The 24,704-nt window shown below is 51.3% G+C and overlaps 1 protein-coding gene across 1 annotated transcript in view; it reads left to right on the forward strand.

Annotated features, from left to right (window-relative positions):
* The window catches only part of LOC138295307 (zinc finger protein 271-like), a 100,724-nt gene that overhangs the window by 47,016 nt on the left and 29,004 nt on the right, over positions 1-24,704 (forward strand). The window contains exons 5-6 of the mRNA XM_069233521.1: positions 9,828-9,869; positions 15,063-15,170. Coding sequence (XP_069089622.1) covers positions 9,828-9,869; positions 15,063-15,170 — 150 coding nt within the window. The remainder of the gene's footprint in view (positions 1-9,827; positions 9,870-15,062; positions 15,171-24,704) is intronic.

The raw sequence follows: 24,704 nt of genomic DNA on the forward strand, positions 1-24,704 counted from the left end.
CTGAGCAGCTGAGAGGTAACTCACCTGGTGCAAAGAGAGCTGCTGAGGGAGTGCTAGTGACTCTGAGCAGCTGAGAGGTAACGCACCTGGTGCAAGGAGAGCTGCTGAGAGAGTGCTAGTGACTGAGACTGAGCAGCAGAGAGGTACAGCACCCAGTGCAAGGAGAGCTGCTGAGGGAGTGCTAGTAACTGAGCAGCCAAGAGGTAAAGCACCCGGTGCAAGGAGAGCTGCTGAGGAAGCACTAGTGACTGAGCAGGAGAGAGGTAAAGCAACAGGTGCAAGGAGGGCTGCTGAGGGAGTGCTAATAACACTGGGCAGCAGAGAGGTAACGCACCCGGTGCAAGGAGAGCTGCTGAGGGAGCGCTAGTGACTGAGCAGGAGAGAGGTAAAGCAGCAGGTGCAAGGAGAGCTGCTGAGGGAGCGCTAGTGACTCTGAGCAGCAGAGCAGTACAGCACCTGGTGCAAGGAGAGCTGCTGAGAGAGCGCTAGTCACTCTGAGCAGCTGAGAGGTATAGGAGCAGGTACAAGGGGAGCTGCTGGGGGGCACTAGTGACTGAGCAGCGGAGAGGTATAGCAGCAGGGGAAAGGAGAGCTGGTGAGGGGGTGCTAGTGATTGTGCAGCAGAGGGATAACGCAGCAGGTGCAAGGTGAGCTGCTGTGGGGGGGCGCTAGTGACTGAGCAGCAGAGTGGTATAGCAACAGTTGAAAGGAGAGCTGCTGAGGGGGCGCTAGTGACTGGGTAGCAGAGAGGTATAGCAGCAGGTGAAAGGAGAGCTGCTGAGGGAGCGCTAGTGACTGAGCAGGAGAGAGGTAAAGCAGCAGGTGCAAGGAGGGCTGCTGAGGGAGTGCAAATGGCTCTGGGCAGCAGAGAGGTATAGCAGCAGGTACAAGGAGATCTGCTGAGGGAGCGCTAGTGACTGAGCAGCAGAGAGGTAATGCACCCGGTGCAAGGAGATCTGCTGACGGAGCGCTAGTGACTGAGCAGCAGAGAGGTATAGCAGTAGGTGAAACGAGAGCTGCTGGAGGGGCGCTAGTGACTGGGCAGCTGAGAGGTAATGCACTCGGTGCAAGGAGAGCTGCTGAGGGAGCACTAGTCACTCTGAGCAGAAGAGAGGTAAAGCACCTGGTGCAAGAAGAGCTGCTGAGGGAGCGCTAGTGACTGAGACTGAGCAGCAGAGAGATAAAGCACCCGGTGCAAGGAGAGCTGCTGAGGGAGCACTAGCCACTCTTAGCAGCTGAGAGGTAACGCACCCAGTGCAAGGAGAGCTTCTGAGAGAGCGCTAGTGACTGAGCGGCAGAGAAGTAAAGCAGCAGGTGCAAGGAGAGCTGCTGAGGGAGCCGGAGCAGTGCTGCTTAGTTCGGCTAACCCTGCGCTTACAAATGTGTTGCGGTTACAACATGCAACACCCACCGTGCAACCAACATGGCAGATACCCCCATTGACAGTGTAAGGCAGGGCTCATTGGTGACCTCTTGGAGAATAGCCTATTGGAACTGGTGAGCATGACTAGTCTGGCACTGAGGGCACCTCCTTGTAATGCCCTGTGCGAGTCTGACTGACCCAACCTCAGACGTGCCCCTAGTTACATTACGTTACATGGAGTACACCAGCTAGAAATCCCCATGTCCGTGGCCTTGGCAGTCAGTGGGGAGCTGGCAGGGAGTGAGTACTCTGCGTGCATCCATCATGGCTCAGAGTATATCCAGCACAGCTGTCAGCAAGCACCGTGTGATGCGGGGAGCAGTATCACCAGGTCTCTTGCGCATTCAGACCTCCTCCTTGAAGTTCTAGCACCACATGTCCCAGAGAGTTTGCTTATCAGCAGATGGATTCAAGCCCCCCTTTATGTTTTGTGTACACTGCACGGGCAGTGTTAAACCAGCAATCTGACATACTTCACCAGATCCAGTCTCTTTTAGTCCTCTTGGGCCAGCTGTACCCTCGAGATGGGTTCCTGCCTCTCACTAGGATCCCTTACCTACACCCACACGAAGGGAGCCCACACAGTGCCAGAGCAAACCTATCAGACACCTTCTACCAGTCTACTTGAACAGGCGGCATCCATCCAGTGTGTGCATTCTCAATCTTTGCATCCTCCCAACTTTTGCCAGAATCCTGTCACTCCCTTCCACCACTCTCCAGCAGTCCGAGACACTGAAAATAGGACAGGCACGGATACCACTGCCCTGTAGGTAGACCAGTTCCGTGAGGGTGCATCACAGAACAGAAGTACCACGGGGGACGAGCATGCTGAAATAACCAAATTACATTAATACACTTGAGCTCATTCAAATTTAAGTGTCACTCGAATGTACATCCTAGGGCACATCAAAGAGCTTCAGGAAAATGTGAAATCCATTTCAAAGTCCAACACTAGTTAAATACCCCCAGATGTGGCCTTGCCTTGCAGCATACTTCGGACAGGTCTGCTGAGAGCAGACATAAAATGTGAACAGTAGGGCTTGTTGGAGATGGAGAGTAGGGGTCCGGTAGGGCAGTCAGGGTAGAAGCAGCCAGAGGGAAATGTTGCCTCCTGCCCCTTTGTTGTGCTCTGGGTGATGGGAGGAACCCTGATGGTTAAGTCAGCCCCCATCTGTGCCATTGGCTGGGGCTGTCCTTCCTACAGTGGGTAGGGGGATGCAGCTCCTGGTACTTGTTGGGGTGGCAAAATAATCTGCTCCACCTGCTACGCTCCTGGGGTTGGGTCAGGCAGTGGTACTGTCCTCAGTTCCTGCCCCTGGAGAGATTTAAGCAGGTGCACCCAGTAATGCAGACCTAGGATTACTGACACAGAGACACCCAGCCACCCAGAATAGTGACTGGCAGATTTCCACCTGGAGGTACCACTCCAACTAGAACACCGCCTCAAATAATGGGGTGCTTAGTGTTTTTTTTTTTAATTTTTTTATTTCACTTTCTCTTCCTGCTTTTTCCTTTTCTACACCCCCTTCAGGCAAATACAAAACACCCACCATCCAACAACTAGGACCCCCCAGCAAATACAAAACACCCACCATCCAATAACTAAGACCTCCTTCTAGCAAACACAAACCACCTGCCATCCAACAACTAGGACCCTCTTCCAGCAGACAAAAAAAAAACACCATCCAAAAACCAGCATCTCTTCCAGCAACCACAAAACACTCAGCATCCAACAACTAGGACCCCCCTCCAGCAAAACAAAACACACACCATCCAACAACTAGGTCCCCCTTCCAGCAAGCACAAAACACCTACCATCCAACAATTAGGACCCCCCTTCAAGGAAAAACAAAACACCCACCATCCAACAACTAGGTCCCCCTTCCAGAAAGCACAAAACGCCTACCATCCAACAATTAGGACCCCCTTCAAGGAAAGACAAAACACCTACCATCCAAAAACTAGGACCCCTTTCAGCAAAGAGAAAACACCCACCATCCAACAACTAGGACCTCCTTCCAGCAAACACAAAAACACCAAGACAAAACACCCACCATCAAACAACTAGTACCCCCTTCCAGCAAATAGAAAACACCTGCCACCCTACAACTAAGACCTCCTTCTAGCAAACACAAACCACCTGCCATCCAACAACTAGGACCCTCTTCCAGCAAACAAAAAAATAAAAAAATACCATCCAAAAACCAGCATCTCTTCCAGCAAGCACAAAACACCCAGCATCGAACAACTAGGACCCCCCCCCCAGCAAAAACAAAACACCCACCATCCAACAACTAGGTCCCCCTTCCTGAAAGCACAAAACACCTACCATCCAACAATTAGGCCCCCCCTTTGAGGAAAGACAAAACACCTACCATCCAAAAACTAGGACCCCTTTCAGCAAAGAGAAAACACCCACCATCCAAAAACTAGGAACCCTTCCAGCAAAGAGAAAACACCCACCATCAAACAACTAGTACCCCCTTCCAGCAAATAGAAAACACCTGCCACCCTACAACTAGAACCCCCTTCCAGCAAACACAAAACACCCACCATCCAAAAAATAGGACCCCTTCCAGCAAAGACAAAACACCTATCATCCAACAACTAGGATGCCTTCCAGCAAAGACAAAACATCCACCATCCAAAAACTAGAACCCCTTCCAGAAAAGACCAAACACTCACCATCCAACAACTAGGACCCCCTTCCAGAAAAGACCAAATACCCACCATCCAACAACTAGGAACCCTTCCAGCAAAGACAAAACACCCACCAACCAAAAACTAGGACCCCCTCCCAGCAAAGAAAAAACACCCACTACCAAAAAACAAAGGCCCCCTTCCAACAAAGACAAAACACTCACCACCCAAAAATTAGGACCCCTTCCAGCAAAGACAAAAAACTAGGACCCCTTCCAGCAAAGACTGTCCTCCTCCTGCGAGTAAGGTTCTGGTGACCTTGGTTCTGGGTCACAGCGTATAAAGTCTCAGGTCACTGAAATCCTGATGCCAGTGTGTGATCCCAGTGTGCTAGTCCTGCTTTTGTAGGGGTCAGATGACACGTAAGTCAACACTGAAAAGGTTGGTTTTCTGAGCCATTTTTTCTTTCGTAGGTCCACACCTCCATGTCCGTCGTGGTCATGCCTTTCAGTGACTGGGTGTCCCACAGGACTTGGGTACCCAGGGGGTCATTGGTGCAGTGATGACCAAGAGTGTTCCTGGTCTTTCAGGGCTGGTACCAACTGCACTTCCAGTTGTTTTTTTAATTCTATGCAGTCAAATGGACTCTGAATCATTGTGAACCTCCTCCATCTAGCAGAACCAGCACACAGGCCAGAGATGTTAAAGAAATAGGCCTCCTTGTTCCCCTTTCGCTAGATTAAGGGGGTCATTCCGACCCCAGCGGGCGGCGGGAGCCGCCCGCCGGGCGGAAACCGCCCAAACACCGCACCGCGGTCAAATGACCGCGGCGGTGATTCTAACTTTCCCGCTGGGCCGGCGGCCGATCTCAAGAAGATCGCCCGCCGGCCCAGCGGGAAAGCCCCTGCAAAGAGGAAGCCGGCTCCGAATGGAGCCGGCGGATTTGCAGGGGTGCGATGGGTGCAGTGGCACCCGTTGCGATTTTCAGTATCTGCAAAGCAGACACTGAAAATCATTATGGGGCCCTGTTAGGGGGCCCCTGCACTGCCCATCCCAGTGGCATGGGCAGTGCAGGGGCCCACAGGGGCCCCACGACACCCGTTCCCGCCAGCCTCTTGGAAGGGGGTCAGAATCCCCATGGCGGCGCTGGAAGCAGCGCCGCCATGGAGGATTCCCCCAGCTGGGGGGAATCCGGCGGGAAACCGCCGGACCCGGCTGGGCGACCGCAGCTTCACAGCCGCGGTCGGAATACCTGGTGAAGCACCGCCAGCCTGTTGGCGGTGCTTCATCCGGCCTCCACCCTGGCGGTCTATGACCGCCAGGGTCGTAATGAGGCCCTAAGTGTTTTACAAGTTCCCCATGTCGCCGGCATATGTCAGCTGGGCTACAGTAGATAGTTTTCAGGTACCCTGTGTGCATGGCATGGGTCCTTGCAGGCTACAGTAGATATTTTACAGGTACCATATGTGCACGGCATTGGTCCTCACAGGCTACAGTAGATATTTTGCAGATACCATATGTGCACGGCATGGGTCCTTACAGGCTACAGTAGATATTTTACAGGTACCCTGTGTGCACGGAGTGGGTCCTTGCAGGCTACAGTAAATATTTTATAGGTACCATATGTGCACGGCATGGGTCCTTACAGGCTACAGTAGATATTTTACAGGTACCCTGTGTGTATGGCATGAGTCCTTGCAGGCTACAGAGATTTTTTTCAGGTAACAATTGTGCACAGCATGCATCCTCACAGACTACAGAATGTGTTTCAGGGACGCTAAGGACATGGAAAGGCTCATGGATAGTATGGCAGAAGGCACTGGAGAAGTTTTTCTGCTAATAGGATGCACGCCTTTAAACAAGGACCCTGCGGGCTTCCCAGATTTATTCTGAGTTTGGAGGAAGAGTGGCCTCACGCAGGGGTTTGATTCCTGATCTGGTGTCTTCTGCCCATCGCCTGGTGCCCAGGCTCCTTGGTATTCAGGACACTAGCAACAAAGCAAGGGGTCCGAAACCTGTGGTGGTCATGGTCGGGTGCTAGAGTCTCCCAGAGCGACTGCCACATTCAGCAGCTTGTAGTCTCCTCTCGCTGGCCATTCTTCATAGTGTTACAACCCCAGGGCCCACAATCGGATTACTTAAGAGAATCTTAGGTGTACCAGGCTAAGAGGCCACTGAATTGCTCCTTTTCCAAAGGTAACTGCAATACAGGGATTGGTATATTATTAAGATTCACCAACTAAAAAAATCTAACGGGCTCCATATTTCCCTATCCACTAGGTAAACAGGTTTCTGGGATGGTAGCTGTAGGAAAGTACCATCTTGCCTGGCATGTTACCCCCATATTTCACTGTATATATGTTGTTTTAGTCTGTGTCACTGGGATCCTGCCAGCCAGGGCCCCAGTGCTCATAGTATGTGCCTTGTATGTGTTCCCTGTGTGATGCCTAACTGTCTCACTGAGGCTCTGCTAACCAAACCCTCAGTGGTTATGCTCTCTCTGCTTTCCAAATTGTCACTAACAGGCTAGTGACTAAATTTACCAATTCACATTGGCATACTGGTACACCCATATAATTCCCTTGTATATGGTACTGAGGTACCCAGGGTATTGGGGTTCCAGGAGATCCCTATGGGCTGCAGCATTTCTTTTGCCACCCATAGTGAGCTCTGACAATTCATACACAGGCCTGCCATTGCAGCCTGCAACGTCCAGGTTTTTTCACAGCCATTTACCTCTGCACATAAGTAAATTATAAGTCACCTATATGTCTAACCTTCACCTGATGAAGGTTGGGTGCAAAGTTACTTAGTGTGTAGACATCCTGGCACTAGCCAAGATGCCCCCACATCGTTCAGGGCAAATTCCCCGGACTTTGTGAGTGCGAGGACACCATTACACGCGTGCACTATACATAGGTCACTACATATGTATAGCGTCACAATGGTAACTCTGAACATGGCCATGTAACATGTCTAAGATCATGGAATTGTCACCCCAATACCATTCTTGTATTGGGGGGACAATTCCATGATCCCCGGGTCTCTAGCACAGAACCCGGGTACTGCCAAACTGCCTTTCCGGGGTCTCCACTGCAGCTGCTGCTGCTGCCAACCCCTCAGACAGGTTTCTGCCCTCCTGGGGTCCAGGCAGCCCTGGGCCAGGAAGGCAGAACAAAGGATTTCCTCTGAGAGAGGGTGTTACACCCTCTCCCTTTGGAAAGAGGTGTGAGGGCTGGGGAGGAGTAGCCTCCCCCAGCCTCTGGAAATGCTTTGATGGGCACAGATGGTGCCCATCTCTGCATAAGCCAGTCTACACTGGTTCAGGGATCCCCCAGCCCTGTTCTGGCGCGAAACAGGACAAAGGAAAGGGGAGTGACCCAGTGTGTCCCAGACCTCTGCCATCTTGGAAACAGAGGTGTTGGGTGCACACTGGACTGCTCTGAGTGGCCAGTGCCAGCAGGTGACATCAGAGGCTCCTTCTGATAGGCTCTTACCTCTCTTGGTAGCCAATCCTCCTTCCTTGGTAGCCAAACCTCCTTTTTTGGCTATTTAGGGTCTCTGCTTTGGGTAATTCTTCAGATAACGAATGCAAGAGCTCACCAAAGTTCCTCTGCATCTCCCTCTTCACCCTCTACCAAAGGATCGACCGCTGACTGCTCCAGGACGCCTGCAAAAACGCAACAAAGTTGCAAGACGACTACCAGCAACATTGTAGCGCCTAATCCTGCCGGCTTTCTCGACTATTTCCAGGTGGTGCATACTCTGGGGGGTAGCCTGCCTTCACCCTGCACCAGAAGCTCTGAAGAAATCTCCTGTGGGTCGACGGAATCTTCACCCTGCTAACGTAGGCACCAAAAGACTGCAACACTGGTCCTCTGTGTCCCCTCTCATCCTGACAAGCGTGGTCCCTGGAACACAGCAACTCTGTCCAAGTGACTCCCACAGTCCAGTGACTCTTCAGTCCAAGTTTGGTGGAGGTAAGTCCTTGCCTCCCCACGCTAGACTGCAAAGCTGTGTACTGCGTGATTTGCAGCTGCTCCGGCTCCTGTGCACTCTTCCAGGATTTCCTTCATGCACAGCCAAGCCTGGGTCCCCAGCTCTCCGTCCTGCAGTGCACAACCTTCTGAGTTGTCCTTCGGCGTCGTGGGACTCCCTTTTGTGACTTTGCGTGGACTTCAGTTCACTTTTCTTCTAAGTGCCTGTTGGGGTACTTCTGCGGGTGCTGCCTGCTTCTGTGAGGGCTCTCTGAGTTGCTGAGTGCCCCCTCTGTCTTCTCCTCCAAAAGGCGACATCTGGTCCTCAGCAGCACGCAAAAACCTCTACCGCGACCCTTGCAGCTAGCAAGGCTTGTTTGTGGTCTTTCTGCGTGGGAACAACTCTGCAAGCTTCATCGCGACGTGGGACATCAGTCTTCCAAAGACGAAGTCCCTAGTCCTCTTCTTTCTTGCAGAACTCCAAGCTTCTTCCAACCGGTGGCAGCTTCTTTGCACCTTCAGCTGGGGTTTCCTGGGCTCCTGCCCCCCCCAGACACCGTCGCGACCATTGGACTTGGTCCCCTTGTCTTACAGGTACTCAGGTCCGGAAATCCATTGTCAGTGCACTGCTGGTGTGTGTTCTTCCTGCAGAATCCCCCTATCACGACTTCTGTGTTCTCTGGGGGTAGTAGGTGCATTTTACTCCTACTTTTCAGGGTCTTTGGGTGGGGTATTTTTCTAACCCTAACTGTTTTCTTACGGTCCCAGCGACCCTCTACAAGCTCACATAGGTCTGGGGTCCATTTGTGGTTCGAATTCCACTTTTGGAGTATATGGTTTGTGTTGCCCCTATACATATGTGCTCCTATTGCAATCTATTGTAATTCTACACTGTTTGCATTACTTTTCTTGCTATTACTTACCTAACTTTGGTTTGTGTACATATAACTTGTGTATAGTACTTACCTTCTTACTGAGGGTACTCACTGAGATACTTTTGGCATATTGTCATAAAAATAAAGTACCTTTATTTTTAGTAACTCTGTGTATTGTGTTTTCTTATGATATTGTACATATGACACCAGTGGTATAGTAGGAGCTTTGCATGTCTCCTAATTCAGCCGAAGCTGCTTTGCCATAGCTACCTTCTATCAGCCTAAGCTGCTAGAAACACCTCTTCTACACTAATAAGGGATAATTGGACCTGGCACAAGGTGTAAGTACCTCTGGTACCCACTACAAGCCAGGCCAGCCTCTTACAGTAGCAGGGTTAGGTGCATGCTGGGATGTCCAAGGCATTTGTCATACAAACATCACAACAGCTTATCATTTAGTATTAAAGGACTTCTCAGGTGGCTGGCCCTAAGTGTTCTGTCCTTTCCAAGCTATGCAATGATCTATTCTTGGGCTCAGTTCTTTTAATGTATATAAATGTAGCAGTGTCTGCCACTGACTAGTGCCATAAGCTAGAAGCTCTGTTGTGGTACACGCATAGGCACTGACAACAACACTGGTAAATACACATTTACATTTTGGCTGCTTCTTTCAGGGTTTGCACTGCCCTAGAAGTGATCCACTTTCACCTTTCCTTGATCAGGCTTTTATGATGAGCTTAGCTGGTTTAATGATTTATTAGTAACATTCTCTTTCGCTGAGAGTGCTTTGGCATCAGTACCAGATCATGTCCCCTTTTCACTTTAGTCTGTATTTACAATCCTTCTTACTTTAATCTGGCCTGGCTTCTGCATTTCTGATGATTGAATATTGGATTTATTTCATGTCTTCAGGCCTCCAACAACTATTATCTGGAAATGACCGCTGCCCACAAGGTAAATCTTACATATTTAAATTATTTATTTTTCAATTTTACTCCACAAAGTCTGTGGACCAACCTGTCTGCTCTTAACCTAAAGATGTATAATGATCTGCACGAAGTGGAATACGGTAGCTTTTCGCTTGTCACGCTCTACAATTAGTATGGAGTGCACTTTTTTCTGCTCACCTTCTGTTGGCCTACTTGTTCAGTACCTCCTTTTCGCCCCATTTACTGCCTTTTTCACCATGTCGTCCACCTTCCTCTCATCCTACTTACTCCCTCCCTTATGCCCGCTTTCTAAATTTATCTTACACCTCACCTGGTATAGCTCCCTTTCACTTATCTTCTCACATTCCTTTCGCTGTGCTCACTTGTACCCTTGTTTAGCTGGTTAACGCTCCTTCCCCCTTTATGGTCGCTCCCTCCCTTTCTACTCCACCTCCATCTGGCGCTTCCGTAGTTCCCTGCTTGGACACCTAATTTTATCTCACTAACATTACCATTTGCTAGATTGTTTTCATTATTACTTCTAATCCCCTCTGCCAGCTTCTCACTGCTCTTTTCTTGCTTGCTCCATTTTTACCTCAATTATTTCCTTACTTTCATTCCCTTTCCCTTTGCTCATTCCCATTGTTTCTAGATCATTCCTTTACCCCATGAGTGCATGCTCCCTTCCCCTTTGTTCTAACCCTTCCCCTTACTCATACTTTCCCTCCCTTGCTCCGACTCTTCCCTTCCTTGCTCCCACCCTTCCCTCCCTTGCTCCGACTCTTCCCTTCCTTGCTCCCACCCTTCCCTCCCTTGCTCCCACCCTTCCCTCCCTTGCTCCCACCCTTCCCTTTCTTGCTCCCACCCTTCCCTTTCTTGCTCCCACCCTTCCCTTCCTTGCTCCCACCCTTCTCCTTTTTGCTCCCACCCTTCTCCTTCTTGCTCCCACCTTTCTCCTTGTTGTTCTCACCCTTCTTCTTGCTCCCACCCTTCCCTGCTTGCTCCTATCTTCCCCTGCTCGTTCTCACCCTTATTCATCTTGTTCCCACCCTTCCCCTCCTTGTTCTCACCCTTCTTCCTCTTGCTCTACCCTTCCCCTCCTTCCCCCACCTTCCACCTTTCCCCCTTGTTCTCACCCTTTTCCATGCTTGCTCCCACCCTTTTCCATGCTTGCTCCCACCCTTTTCCATGCTTGCTCCCACCCTTTTCCATGCTTGCTCCCACCCTTTTCCATGCTTGCTCCCACCCTTCTCCCTCTTGCTCCCACCCTTCTCCCTCTTGCTCCCACCATTTTCTATCCTTGCTTCCACCCTTCCCCTTACTCCTACTCGTCTCCCTCTTCCTCCCACCCTTCCCTATCCTTGCTCCCACCCTCCCCCTGCTTGTTCTCACCCTTCTTCCTCTTGCTCCCACACTTCCCCCTGCTTCTTCTCACCCTTCTCTCTTGCTCCACCCTTCCCCACACTTCCCCTCACTTCCCCTTTGCTCCCACCCTTCCCCTTTGCTCCCGCCCTTCCCCTTTGCTCCTGCCCTTCCCCTTTGCTCCTGCCCTTCCCCTTTGCTCCTGCCCTTCCCCCTCTTGCTCCTGCCCTTCCCCCTCTTGCTCCTGCCCTTCCCCCTCTTGCTCCTGCCCTTCCCCCTCTTGCTCCTGCCCTTCCCCCTCTTGCTCCTGCCCTTCCCCCTCTTGCTCCTGCCCTTCCCCCTCTTGCTCCTGCCCTTCCCCCTCTTGCTCCTGCCCTTCTCCCTCTTGCTCCCGGCCTTCTCCCTCTTGCTCCCGGCCTTCTCCCTCTTGCTCCCGGCCTTCTCCCTCTTGCTTCCGCCCTTTTCCCTCTTGCTTCCGCCCTTCTCCCTCTTGCTTCCGCCCTTCTCCCTCTTGCTCTCGCCCTTTTCCATCCTTGCTCCCACTCTTTTCCCTATTGCTTCCACCCTTCCCCTTTGCTCCAATCCTTTCCCATCTTTACTCCGTCCCTTCCCCTCCTTGCTCCCTCCCTTTCCCTCTTTGTTCTCACCTTCTCCTCCTTACTCTCCCTGTCACTTCCTTGCTTCTACTCTTCCCCTCCTTGCTCATAACCTTCCCCTGCTTGCTCATACCCTTCCCCTGCTTGCTCATACCCTTCCCCTGCTTCTCACTCTTCTTCCCCTCCTTGCTCCCACCCTTCCTCTCCTTGCTCCCACCCTTCCCCTCCTTGTTCTTACCATTCGCCCTCTTGCTCCAACCTTCCCCTTCCTTGCTGTTACCCTTTTTCATCCTTCCTCCCACCCTTTCCCTCCTTGTTCCCACCCTTTCCCTCCTTGTTCCCACTCTTCCCCTCCTTGCTCATAACCTTCCCCTGCTTGCTCATACCCTTCCCCTGCTTGTTCTCACTCTTCTTCCCCTCCTTGCTCCCACCCTTCCCCTCCTTGCGCCCACTCTTCCTCTCCTTGCTCCCACTCTTCCCCTCCTTGCTCCCACTCTTCCCCTCCTTGCTCCCACTCTTCCCCTCCTTGCTCTCACCCTTCTTCCTCTTGCCAACACATCCACCATTCCCCCCTTGCTCCCACCATTCCCCCCTTGCTCCCACCATTCCCCCTTGCTCCCACCTTCCCCCTCTTGCTCCCACCTTCCCCCCCTTGCTCCCACCTTCCCCCCTTGCTCCCACCTTCCCCCCTTGCTCCCACCTTCCCCCCTTGCTCCCACCTTCCCTCCCTTGCTCCCACCCTTTTCCATCCTTGCTCCTACCCTTTTCCATCCTTGCTCCTACCTTTCTCTCCTTGGTCCCATGTTTCCCATCTTTGCCCCCTCCCTTTTCCTCCTACCGCCCACCCTTCCCCCGTGTTCTCACCCTTCCCCCGTGTTCTCACCCTTCCCCCGTGTTCTCACCCTTCTCCCTTTTGCTCCTACCCTTCCCCTCCTGGCTCCTACCCTTCCCCTCCTTGCTCTCACCCTTCTCCTCCTTGGTCCCAACCTTCCCCTCCTTGCTCTCACCCTTCTCCTCCTTGGTCCCAACCTTCCCCCTCCTTGGTCCCAACCTTCCCCCTCCGTGCTCCTACCCTTCCCCTCTCCTTGCTCCCACCCTTCTTTCTCTCGCTCCTACCTTTCCCGTCCTTGCTCCAGCCCTTCACCTCCTTTTGCCCACCCTTTCCCTCCTTGCTCCAACCCTTCTTCTGAGTCCCCCTTCCCCTCTGCCCCTCCCTTTCCCTCCTTGCTCCCACCCTTGTTCTCACCCTTCTCCCTCGTTCTCACCCTTCTTCCTTTTGCTCACACTCGCCCCCTCCTTGGTCCCACCCTTCCCCTCCTCCTTGGTCCCACCCTTCTCCCATCTCCTTGCTCCCACCCTTCTTCTCTCTCCTACCCTTCCCCCTTGCTCCCACCCTTCCCCCTTGTTCTCACCCTTCTCCCTTTTGCGCCCACTCTTCCTCTCCTTGCTCCCACTCTTCCCCTCCTTGCTCTCACCCTTCTTCCTCTTGCCAACACGTCCACCATTCCCCCCTTGCTCCCACCCTTTCCCCCTTGCTCCTACCCTTTCCCCCTTGCTCCCACCTTCCCCCCTTGCTCCCACCCTTTTCCATCCTTGCTCCTTCTCTCCTCGGTCCCATGTTTCCCATCTTTGCCCCCTCCCTTTTCCTCCTACCGCCCACCCTTCCCCTGTGTTCTCACCCTTCTCCCTCGTTCTCACCCTTCTACCTTTTGCTACCACCCTTCCCCATCATTCTCCCTTTTGCTCCCACCCTTCCCCTCCTTGCTCCCACCCTTCCCCTCCTTAGTCCCACCCTTCCCCTCCTTAGTCCCACCCTTCCCCTCCTTGGTCCCACCCTTTCCCCTCCTTGGTCCCACCCTTCCTCCCCTCCTCGCTCCCACCCTTCCTGCCTCCTTGATCCCACCCTTTTTCCTCTCACTCCCACCATTCTTTCTCTCGCTCCTACCTTTCCACTCCTTGCTCCAGCCCTTCACCTCCTTTTGCCCACCCTTTCCCTCCTTGCTCCCACCTTTGTTCTCACCCTTCTCCCTCATTCTCACCCTTCTCCCTTTTGCTCACACTCGCCCCCTCCTTGGTCCCACCCTTCCCCTCCTCCTTGGTCCCACCCTTCCCCCATCTCCTTGCTCCCACCCTTCTTCCTCTCTCTCTCCTACCCTTCCCCCCCTTGCTCCCACCTCTCCCTGCTCCCAAGCTTACCCCCTTCCTCCCACCCTACCCCTCCTTGCTCCCCCTTTTCCATCCTTGCTCCCACCCGTCTCTTCTTGCTCCCATGTTTCCCATCTTTGCCCCCTCCCTTTTCTTCCTTCTCCCACCCTTCCCCCTTTTTCTCACCCTTCTCATTTTTGCTCCCACTCTCTCCCTTCTTGCTCCCACCCTTCCCCTTGCTCCCACCCTTCCCCTTGCTCCCACCCTTCCCCCTCCTTGCTCCCACCCTTCTCCTTTCTCCCACCCTTCCCCTTTGTTCTCACCCATCTCCCTCTTCCTTTCACCCTTTTCCATCCTTGCTCCCACCCTTCCCCTCCTTGCTCCTACCCTTCTCCTGGCTCCCTCTTTGCCCCCTCCCTTTCCCTCCTTGCTCCCACTCTTCCTCTTTCTCACCCTTCTCCCTCGTTCTCACCTTCCCCTCCTTGCTCCCACCTTTCCCCTCCTTGCTCCCTCCCTTCCCCTCTTTGCCCCCTCCCTTTCCCTCCTTGCTCCCACCCTTCCCCCTTGTTCTCACCCTTCTCCCCCTTGTTCTCACCGTTCTCCCTCTTGTTCTCACCCTTCTCCCTCTTGTTCTCACCCTTCTCCTTCTTGTTCTCACCCTTCTCCTTCTTGTTATCACCCTTCTCCCTCTTGTTCTTACCCTTCTCCCTTGTTTCCACCCCACCCGCTTGTTCCCAACCTTCCCTCTTGCTCCCACCCTTCTCCCTCTTGTTCTCATCTTTCCCTCCTTGTTCCCACCATCCCTTTCTTGCTCCCACCCTTCCCCTCCTTGCTCCCACCCTTCCCCTCCTTGCTTCCACCCTTCCTCCCTTTGGTCCCACCCTTCTCACTTGTTCTCACCTTTATCCCTCTTTGCTCCCACCCTTCTCCCTCTTGCTCCCACCCTTCTCCCTCTTGCTCCCACCCTTCTCCCTCTTGCTCCCACCCTTCTCCCTCTTGCTCCCACCCTTATCCCTCTTGCTCCCACCCTTATCCCTCTTGCTCCCACTCTTCCTTGCTTTGTGTTTTGAATGACACTTTAATCATTTTGTGTTTGCATTTTTTATGAATTGCAGACCAGCCACAAATTCCCCTGGTCCTGTCACAGAATGTTAAAAACGAGACAGACACACACCCTCCGGATCAGCGGGGGCGAGCCAGTGGTACAATCAGCCCCAGCACAGGTGAGAAGGACTTGGTGTAATAACATCTGGGTGAGTTCCCAGAGAATGTGAGCCCTGCTTGTTGCCTGACTCCACCTGGGTTGAGCCGGAGGAGAATGGTGCTCCCTCCCTTAGCTTCCTGGAAATTCAGTTCCCTTTCCTGCCCAGGGTTCTACAGGAGCATAGGTATACCCTGTAAAAACCGTACTCCTTTAGGTTAATTCCTGTCATGTACCTGCAATTGCAGCTTCTTGCAGTTGTAAATTGCTACAGACACCCACCATGTGTACCATAATACTAGTTGCTCGTAATATGCAGATTTGCACAAGATGTTGTACTGCAACTCTCTGCTGGTATTAACTTGTATTTAAGTCTTACATTTTTGTATTACACACAGGAGCTTTTTCAGGGCACTCCATGCAAGAGTGCTTACAAAACATTGTGACTGAAAACATTGACATCAAAGGTTTTGTGTCACCATGTCCACCTCTGATATGATAGCTTAGTGGTGTGCTGCAGCATCATTGGAGGCTGCAACACTCAGATGCCGACAGTAGGCTCTCGAACTGTGTTTGCATAGAGCAGGTAATTCATTAAGCAGAGAGGAGCACTGACTCTTTGAGAGGTTCCTAAGGTGGGTGTGCATCACATCCCTTACTGAGGAGCTCTGAAAGAAAGTGTCTTATAAGAAACCATCTCCTTTTACTTGCTATGGCTGAGGTTCTCTGTAGCGGTAAATCTAAAGGGAAAGGTGTGAGTCTCTTGTGCCCACTAGGCCTAAAGGGTTTGGAAAACATCACACTGACAGGAAATGATTGATTGGAATTCTGGTAATGAAAGCATGAAACACAGCAAGGGCCCTATTTAGAACCTGCCCTTCAATCGCTGCTCTGGAACCCACACCTTTGTGTGACCGGTCTTGGCACAGTCTTTTCCCTTCACTCAGCTGCCTTCAGGTGTGTGCTGAGGGGTCTTTGCGCGGACCGTCTCCTCACTGAGCTGCCTTCGGACCCACAGGTGTGTGCTGAGGGGTCTCTGCGCAACCTGTCTCCTTACTCAGCTGCCTTCGGACCCACAGGTGTGTGCTGAGGGGTCCCTGCGTGGCCCGTCTCCTCACTGAGCTGCTTTCGGACCCACAGGTGTGTGCTGAGGGGTCTCTGAGCAGCCAGTTTCCTCACTCAGCTGCCTTCGGACCCACAGGTGTGTGCGGAGGGGTCCCTGCGCGGCCTGTCTCTTCACTCAGCTGCCTTCGGTCCCACAGCTGTGTGCTGATGGGTCTCTCTGCAGCTTGCCTCCTCACTCAGCTGCCTACGGACCCACAGGCTTGTGCTGAAAGGTCTTTGCACAGCCTGTCTCCTCACGCAGCTGCCTTCGGGGACACAGGTGTGTGCTGAGGGGTGTAGGAGGCTGGCCTGGCTTATAGTGGGTGCCTTGTGGTACTTACACCTTGTACCAGGTCCAGTTATCCCTTATTAGTGTAGAAGAGGTGTTCTAGCAGCTTAGGCTGATAGAAGGTAGCTATGGCAAAGCAGCTTAGGCTGAACTAGGAGACATGCAAAGCTCCTACTATACCACTTATATCATATAGCACAATATCATAAGAAAACACAATACTCAGAGTTACTAAAAATAAAGGTACTTTATTTTTATGCTAATATGCCACAAGTATCTCAGTGAGTACCCTCAGTTAGAAGGTAAGTAATATACACAAGTTATATGTACACAAACCCAAAACAGGTAAGTAATAGTAAGAAAAGTAATGCAAACAGTGTAGGATTACAATAGGATGCAATAGGTGAACATAGGTCTAGGGGCAACACAAACCATATACTCCAAAAGTGGAATGCGAATCACAAATGGACCCCAGACCTATGGGAGCTTGTAGTGGGTCGCTGGGACTGTTAGAAAACAGGCAGGGTGTCCAAGATACCCCACCCCAAGACCCTGAAAAGTAGGAGTAAAGTGCACCTACTACCCCAATAGAACACAATAGTCGTGATAGGGGGATTCTGCAAGAACCACAAACACCAGCAAAGCACTGAAGACGGATTCCTGGACCTGAGGACCTGCAAGGCAAGGGGACCAAGTCCAAGAGTCGCGATAGTGTCCGGCGGGGGGGCAGGAGCCCAGGAAACCCTGGATGAAGGTGCAAGAAGGTTGCCTCTGGATGGAAGAAGCCTAGGATTCTGCAACAACGAAGAGAGCTAGGAACTTCTCCTTTGAATGGAAGATGTCCCACGGTGCGCTGAAGGTTGCAGAAGTGTTCCCACGCAGAAATACCGCAAACAAAGCCTTGCTAGCTTCAAGGGCCAATGTAGAGGTTTTTGGGTGCTGCTGGGGACCAGGAAGGACCAGGATGTCGCACCTTGGAGGAGGAGACGGAGGGGGTGCTCAGCAACTCAGAGAGCCCCCCACAGAAGCAGGCAGCACCCGCAGAAGTACCGGAGCAGGCACTTAGAAGATTTGTGAACCGGAGCTAGCTCAGAGTCACAAAGGAGGGTCCCATGACGTTGGAGTCCAACTCAGAGGGTTAAGCACTGCAGGACGGAGTGCTAGGGACCCAGGGTAGGCTGTGCACAGAGGAATCTGTGGAGGAGTGCACAGAAGCCGGAGCAGCTGCAAATCACGCAGTACACAGGTTTGCAGTCTAGCGTGGGGAGGCAAAGACTTACCTCCACCAAACTTGGACTGAAGGATCACTGGACTGTGGGAGTCACTTGGATAGAGTTCCTGTGTTCCAGGGACCACGCTCGTCCGGATGAGAGGGGACCCAGAGGACCGGTGATGCAGTCTTTTGGTGCCTGACCAACAGGTGTGTGCTGAGATGTCTCAGCGCTGCCTGTCTCTTCACTCAGCTGCCTTCGGACCCACAGGTGTGTGCGCTAAGGCGTCTCTGTCAAGCCTATCTCCTCACTCAGCTGTCTTCGGACCCACAGGCGTGTGCTGAGAGTGTCGCTGCGTGGCCTGTCTCCTCACTTAGCTTCCAGATGGGTGCTGTGGGGTGTCCACACTGTCAGCACAGCCTGTCTTTTCATTGAAGCCTCTTGTTGCGTGGATTAGAATGTGCACTGCTGCAGCAAGTGCTGCACATCTCTCATTCTGGAGTGGAGCTGCTTTTGTTATCACAGATCATCCTTCCTCTCTCCTAGTGATGTGTTGGACCCTGTGGTGTACACGGGTCGCTGGGCCCTAATGAAAGCATTATATGTGCACCCACACAGGAGTTTAGAAGACTGCCGTTGTTTGGGTGAAGTTGGTCCTTCGCTCTCTCGGGCCACAGTTCCACTGCCTCTGAGCCTTGGAAACAAACTACAAAAACATACAAAGTCCACAAAAGACAGATCTATATGTTCGTTGGCATGTGTACCTGCAGATACACATGCTTTGCATAAGTCCGCCATCTAGTGTTGGGCTCGGAGTGTTAAACGTTTTTTCTTTGAAGAAGGCTTTTAAGTCACAAGATCGAGTGACTCCTCCTCTCGGTGATAGTGCACATGGGCATCTAGTCCTTTATTAGATTGTTTTCTTTCCGCCGTCACGTTCGGACGTGCTTCCTTTCGCTCCTGTAGATCTCGGTTCGGTACTATCTGAAGTTCTCTCTTCTTTTCCCGATCGGGTTTTCCAGTCAATCGATCCGATTGTAATCGTCGGGCTTGATTACATGCCCCTAAGGAGTGACCTCGCCCTTCTTGGGCCTACTTCGAAGCGTGGTGGTAGTCGAACAATGTTAGGCTGATGGAACGGACTCCATTTTTTTTTTGCCCTCGGCATACACCGATTGTAGGAAGGTAGCCTCTTTCTAGCCTTGTTACCCCCACTTTTGGCCTGTTTGTGAGTATATGTCAGGGTGTTTTCACTGTCTCACTGGGATCCTGCTAGCCAGGGCCCAGTGCTCATAGTGAAAACCCTATGTTGTCTGTGTGTTTGATATGTGTCACTGGGATCCTGCTAGCCAGGACCCCAGTGCTCATAAGTTTGTGGCCTATATGTGTTCCCTGAGTTGTGCCTAACTGTATCACTGAGGCTCTGCTAACCAAAACCTCAGTGTTTATGCTCTCTCTGCTTTCTAAGTTTGTCACTGCAGGCTAGTGACTAAATTTAGCAATTCTCATTGGCACCCTGGTACACCCATATAATTCCCTTGTATATGGTACTGAGGTACCCAGGGTATTCGGGTTCCAGGAGACCCCTATGGGCTGCAGCATTTCTTTTACCACCCATAGGGAGCTCGGACCATTCTTACACAGGCCTGCCACTGCAGCCTGAGTGAAATAACATCTACATTATTTCACAGCCATTTTCACTGCACATAAGTAACTTATAAGTCACCTATATGTCTAACCTTCACTGGGTGAAGGTTGGGTTCCAGGTTATTTAGTGTGTGGGCAACCTGGCACTAGCCAAGGTGCCCCCACATCGTTCAGGGCAAATTCCCCGGACTTTGTGAGTGCGTGGACACCATTACACGTGTGCACTATACATAGGTCACTACCTATGTATAGCGTCACAATGGTAACTCCGAACATGGCCATGTAACATGTCTAAGATCATGGAATTGTCACCCCAATGGGGGGACAATTCCATGATCCCCCGGGTCTCTAGCACAGAACCCGGGGACTGTCAAACTGCCTTTCCGGGGTTTCCACTGCAGCTGCCGCAGCTGCCAACCCCTCAGACAGGATTCTGCCCTCCTTGGGTCTAGGCAGCCCCGGCCAGGAAGGCAGAACAAAGGATTTCTTCTGAGAGAGGGTGTTACACCCTCTCCCTTTGGAAATAGGTGTGAAGGGCTGGGAAGGAGTAGCCTCCCCCAGCCTCTGGAAATGCTTTGATGGGCACAGATGGTGCCCATCTCTGCATAAGCCAGTCTACACCAGTTCAGGGATCCCCCAGCCCTGCTCTGGCACGAAACTGGACAAAGGAAAGGGGAGTGACAACTCCCCTGACCAGTACCTCCCAGGGGAGGTGCCCAGAGCTCCTCCAGTGTGTCCCAGACCTCTGCCATCTTGGAAACAGAGGTGTTGGGGGCACACTGGACTGCTCTGAGTGGCCAGTGCCAGCAGGTGATGTCAGAGACCCCCTCTGATAGGCTCTTACCTCTCTTGGTAGCCAATCCTCCTTTCTTGGTAGCCAAACTTCCTTTTCTGGCTATTTAGGGTCTCTTCTCTGGGGTATTCTTCAGATAACGAATGCAAGAGCTCACCAGAGTTCCTCTGCACTTCCCTATTCGACTTCTGCCAAGGATCGACCGCTGACTGCTCCAGGACGCCTGCAAGACCGCAACTAAGTAGCAAAATGACTACCAGCAACATTGTAGCGCCTCATCCTGCTGGCTTTCTCGACTGTTTGCTGGTGGTGCATGCTCTGGGGGTCATCTGCCTTCACCCTGCACTGGAAGCCAAGAAGAAATCTCCTGTGGGTCGACGGAACCTTCCCCCTGCTAATGCAGGCACCAAAAGACTGCATCACCGGTCTTCTGGGTCCCCTCTCATCCTGACGAGCATGGTCCCTGGAACACAGGAACTCTATCCAAGTGACTCCCACAGTCCAGTGATCCTTCAGTCCAAGTTTGGTGGAGGTAAGTCCTTGCCTCCCCACGCTAGACTGCAAACCTGTGTACTGCGTGATTTGCAGCTGCTCCGGCTCCTGTGCACTCCTCCACGGATTCCTTCGTGCACAGCCTAGCCTGGGTCCCCGGTACTCTAACCTGCAGTGCTCAACCCTCTGAGTTGGCCTCCGACGTCATGGGACCCTCCTTTGTGACTCTGAGCCAGCTCCAGTTCACAAATCTTCTAAGTGCTTGCTCCGGTACTTCTGCGGGTGCTGCCTGCTTCTGTGGGGGCTCTCTCAGTTGCTGAGCGCCCCCTCTGTCTCCTCCTCCAAGTGGTGACATCCTGGTCCTTCTTGGGCCCCTGCAGCACCCAAAAACCCTAACCGCGACCCTTGCAGCTAGCAAGGCTTTTTTGCAGTATTTCTGCGTGGGAACACTTATGCAACCTTCAGCACGATGTGGGACATCTTCCATCCAAAGGAGAAGTTCCTAGTCCTCTTCGTTGTTGCAGAAGCCTAAGCGTCTTCCATTCGGAGGCAGATTCCTTGCACCTTCATCCGGGGTTTCCTGGGCTCCTGGCCCCCTTGGACACTATTGCGACTCTTGGACTTGGTCCCCTTGCCTTGCAGGTCCTCAGGTCCAGGAATCCATCTTCACTGCTTTACTGATGTTTGTGGTTCTTGCAGAATCCCCCTATCATGACTATTGCGTTCTATTGGGGTAGTAGGTGTACTTTACTCCTACTTTTCAGGGTCTTGGGGTGGGGTATTTTGGACACCCTGACTGTTTTCGTACAGTCCCAGCGACCCTCTGCAATCTCCCATAGGCCTGGGGTCCATTCGTGATTCGCATTCCACTTCTAGAGTATATGGTTTGTGTTGCCCCTAGACCTATGTTCACCTATTGCATCCTATTGTAATTCTACACTGTTTGCATTACTTTTCTTACTCTTACTTACCTGTTTTGGGTTTGTGTACATATAACTTGTGTATATTACTTACCTTCTTACTGAGGGTACGCCCTGAGATACTTTTGGCATATTGTCATAAAAGTAAAGTACTTTTATTTTTAGTAACTCTATGTATTGTTTTTTCTTATGTTATTGTGCTATATGATATAAGTGGTATAGTAGGGGCTTTGCATGTCTCCTAGTTCACCCTATGCTTTGCCATAGCTACCTTCTATCAGCCTAAGCTGCTAGAAACACCTCTATTCTACTAATAAGGGATAACTGGGCCTGGCACAGAGTGTAAGTACCACAAGGTACCCACTGTAAGCCAGGCCAGCCTCCTACACTGATCAGCACTCGGTGTGCAATCTCTGTTTCTCTCCAGATCACAGAGAAGAGAAGTGTGACACTTGCCAGTCCTTTCATTCTAAGAAGACTCTTAGGGAAAAGAACACGCACAAGAGGAATTGGCACGTCAAGCTACCGTTTCCATCGCAGACTCTGATTCTGATCGAGATTCCGATGTCGACTGTCAGTCTATCTCACCGGCGCAGTACACCCAAAGGCAGCCAAAAAGACTTCAGCACTGGTTTTGTGTCCTCCACTGCCGGCCAACCATGGTCGGATACGAAAAATACAATCGGAAGACCAACCCTCGGGTTTGGTGCCGAAACAAAAGGCCAAAGTGCATTCGGCACCGAGCAAACCGCTGGCCACACCTGTTTCTGAATCGAGCTGAAAATCAGAGACTTCCACCTGGGAGCGGAAAAAAGTAACAACACTTTTGGAGGTGACATTTTCCAACCGACTCAAGCATTAGGTATCCAAACTTTTGGAGCTGAAACTTGTTGGTGGTAAATATGCGCCAGTTACTGAGGAGCCTTTGGAAATAAGGTCCATATTGGAGGTAATGGATGCTAAACAGCGGAAGACCCATATCCATAAGGACACAGGGAGGATCATAGCCTCTCCTCCTCCATCAATTAAAATAAAATTGACTTTTAAGAAACTTTAGAAGCTGGGCCTCCACCTGCTAAAATATTTAAACAAAAGAAAAAACCAAAGTTACCACAACAGCCTTCATCATCACTTTCTCCTTTACTACCTGATACTCCACCACCACCCCTTTCTCCTAAACAATTTTCTCCACAATCCCCTGTTTCACCACGAAGGGATAATTTGTACGACACTCAAGAGGATGTAGATCCGTGGGACATATGAGACAGACCCCATTCTTCCCAATGATCCTGATGTATACCCTGCAAGGCCATCTCCCCCTGACGATAGCACAGCCTACAATCAGGTTATAGCCAGGGCAGCTGCGTCTTATAATGTACAACTACATACAGATCCCATTGAGGGGGATTTTTTATTTGATAAGGAGTATCAGTGTCTCCTTTGCTCCCAGGCACGCTTAAACATGCAGAAGACATTTTCAAGGAACCGGTAAAATCCAGAATTATTACACCCAGGGTGGATAAAAAGTATAACCTGCACCCTGTGAGATCCGGCTTTTATTAGAACACAGCTTCCACCTGTCTCTATAATCGTCAGTGCAGCCAGAAAGAGGGCAGTAGCCAGGCTACAGGGGATGCGCCTCCTCCAGACAAGGAAAGTCGCACATTTGACGCAGCTAAAAAGAGAGTAGCAACTCAAGCTGCGAACCATAGGAGGATTGCAAACTCTCAAGCACTTTTAGCAAGACACGATAGAGCTCAGTGTGGACCAAATGGAAAATGTATTGCAGTACCCTCCACCAGAAAAGAGCACAACAGATAGCAGTGGAAGGTCAGGCTATTGCCAATAATGAAATCAGGTCTGCTATAGATGCAGCAAATGCGCAGCAAGGGGTATCAGCACTAGTATCGTCATTAGGTGGCACGCATGGTTAAGGGCAGTGTTGAATATGCCCTTTGATGAGCCACACCTATTGGCCAGAGGTTGATACCACAATAGAAAAGCCGAAAAGACTCTGATACAGCTAAGGCTATGGGTGCCTTTACACTACACCTACTCGGGGAACTTTTTGCAGGCCACGGCTTAGGGGCAGTTTCAAACCATCAACCTCACAACCATCCACATCCCAACAGAAACAAGGGTCACATGTTTACAACGGGGGCTCCTTTAGAGGCTCTTAAAGAGGGAATAATTATAGAGGGAAAGGTAAATCAACCTCCCTGAGGTTCTTCCACCTCAACCAAGCAGTGACTTTTTACAGATCCCCACACAGCGCACATCTCCTGTGGGAGTGCAGGAGGCTGGCCTGGCTTGTAGTGGGTACCTTGGGTACTTACACCTTATACCAGGTCCAGTTATCCCTTATTAGTGAAGTAGTAGTGTTCTAGCAGCTTAGGCTGATAGAGGTAGCTATAGCAGAACAGCATAGGCTGAACTAGGAGACATGCAAAGCTCATGCAATACCACTTATAGTTACACAGTACTTATTCACAAGTAAAGACAATACTCAGTGTTACCAAAAATAAAGGTAGTTTATTTGGGTGACACAGTACCAAAAATATCTTAGAGGCAATACTCATTATAGAGGTAAGTATTACACACAATATATACACTAGACACCAAAATAAGGTAAGTAATTAGACATAGGATAGTGCAAACAATAGGAAATTCTAATAAATGCAATAGGAGAAAGTAGGTCTAGGGGCAACACAAACCATATATTAAGAAAGTGGAATGCGAATCATGAATTCCCCCTAGACAAGTGTAGTGTGTGCAGAATCGCTGGGAGAGTAAGAATACAGTAAAGGTAAGTAAATTACCCCACCCCAGAGCCCAGAAAAGCAGGAGGAAAGTACTGAAAGTTTCCTTCGGACACACACTACACCTCGTTTTTGGGATATTGCAATAACCAACCAAGTCTGCAAACAACAACTGCTGGATTATTGGACCTGAAGACCTGCAAAAGAAGGGGACCAAGTCCAGAAGTCGAAAGAAGTTCCAGGATGGACAGGAGCCCCTGCAACCCAGAAGAGGGTGCAAAAGAAAGAGTCGCCGGTTGGACAAAGACTGCAGAAATGCACCCTAAGAAGATGCCAGCGGG

This window comes from Pleurodeles waltl, chromosome 5 (assembly GCF_031143425.1).
Source record: "Pleurodeles waltl isolate 20211129_DDA chromosome 5, aPleWal1.hap1.20221129, whole genome shotgun sequence".
NCBI classification, from domain to species: Eukaryota; Metazoa; Chordata; class Amphibia; order Caudata; family Salamandridae; genus Pleurodeles; species Pleurodeles waltl.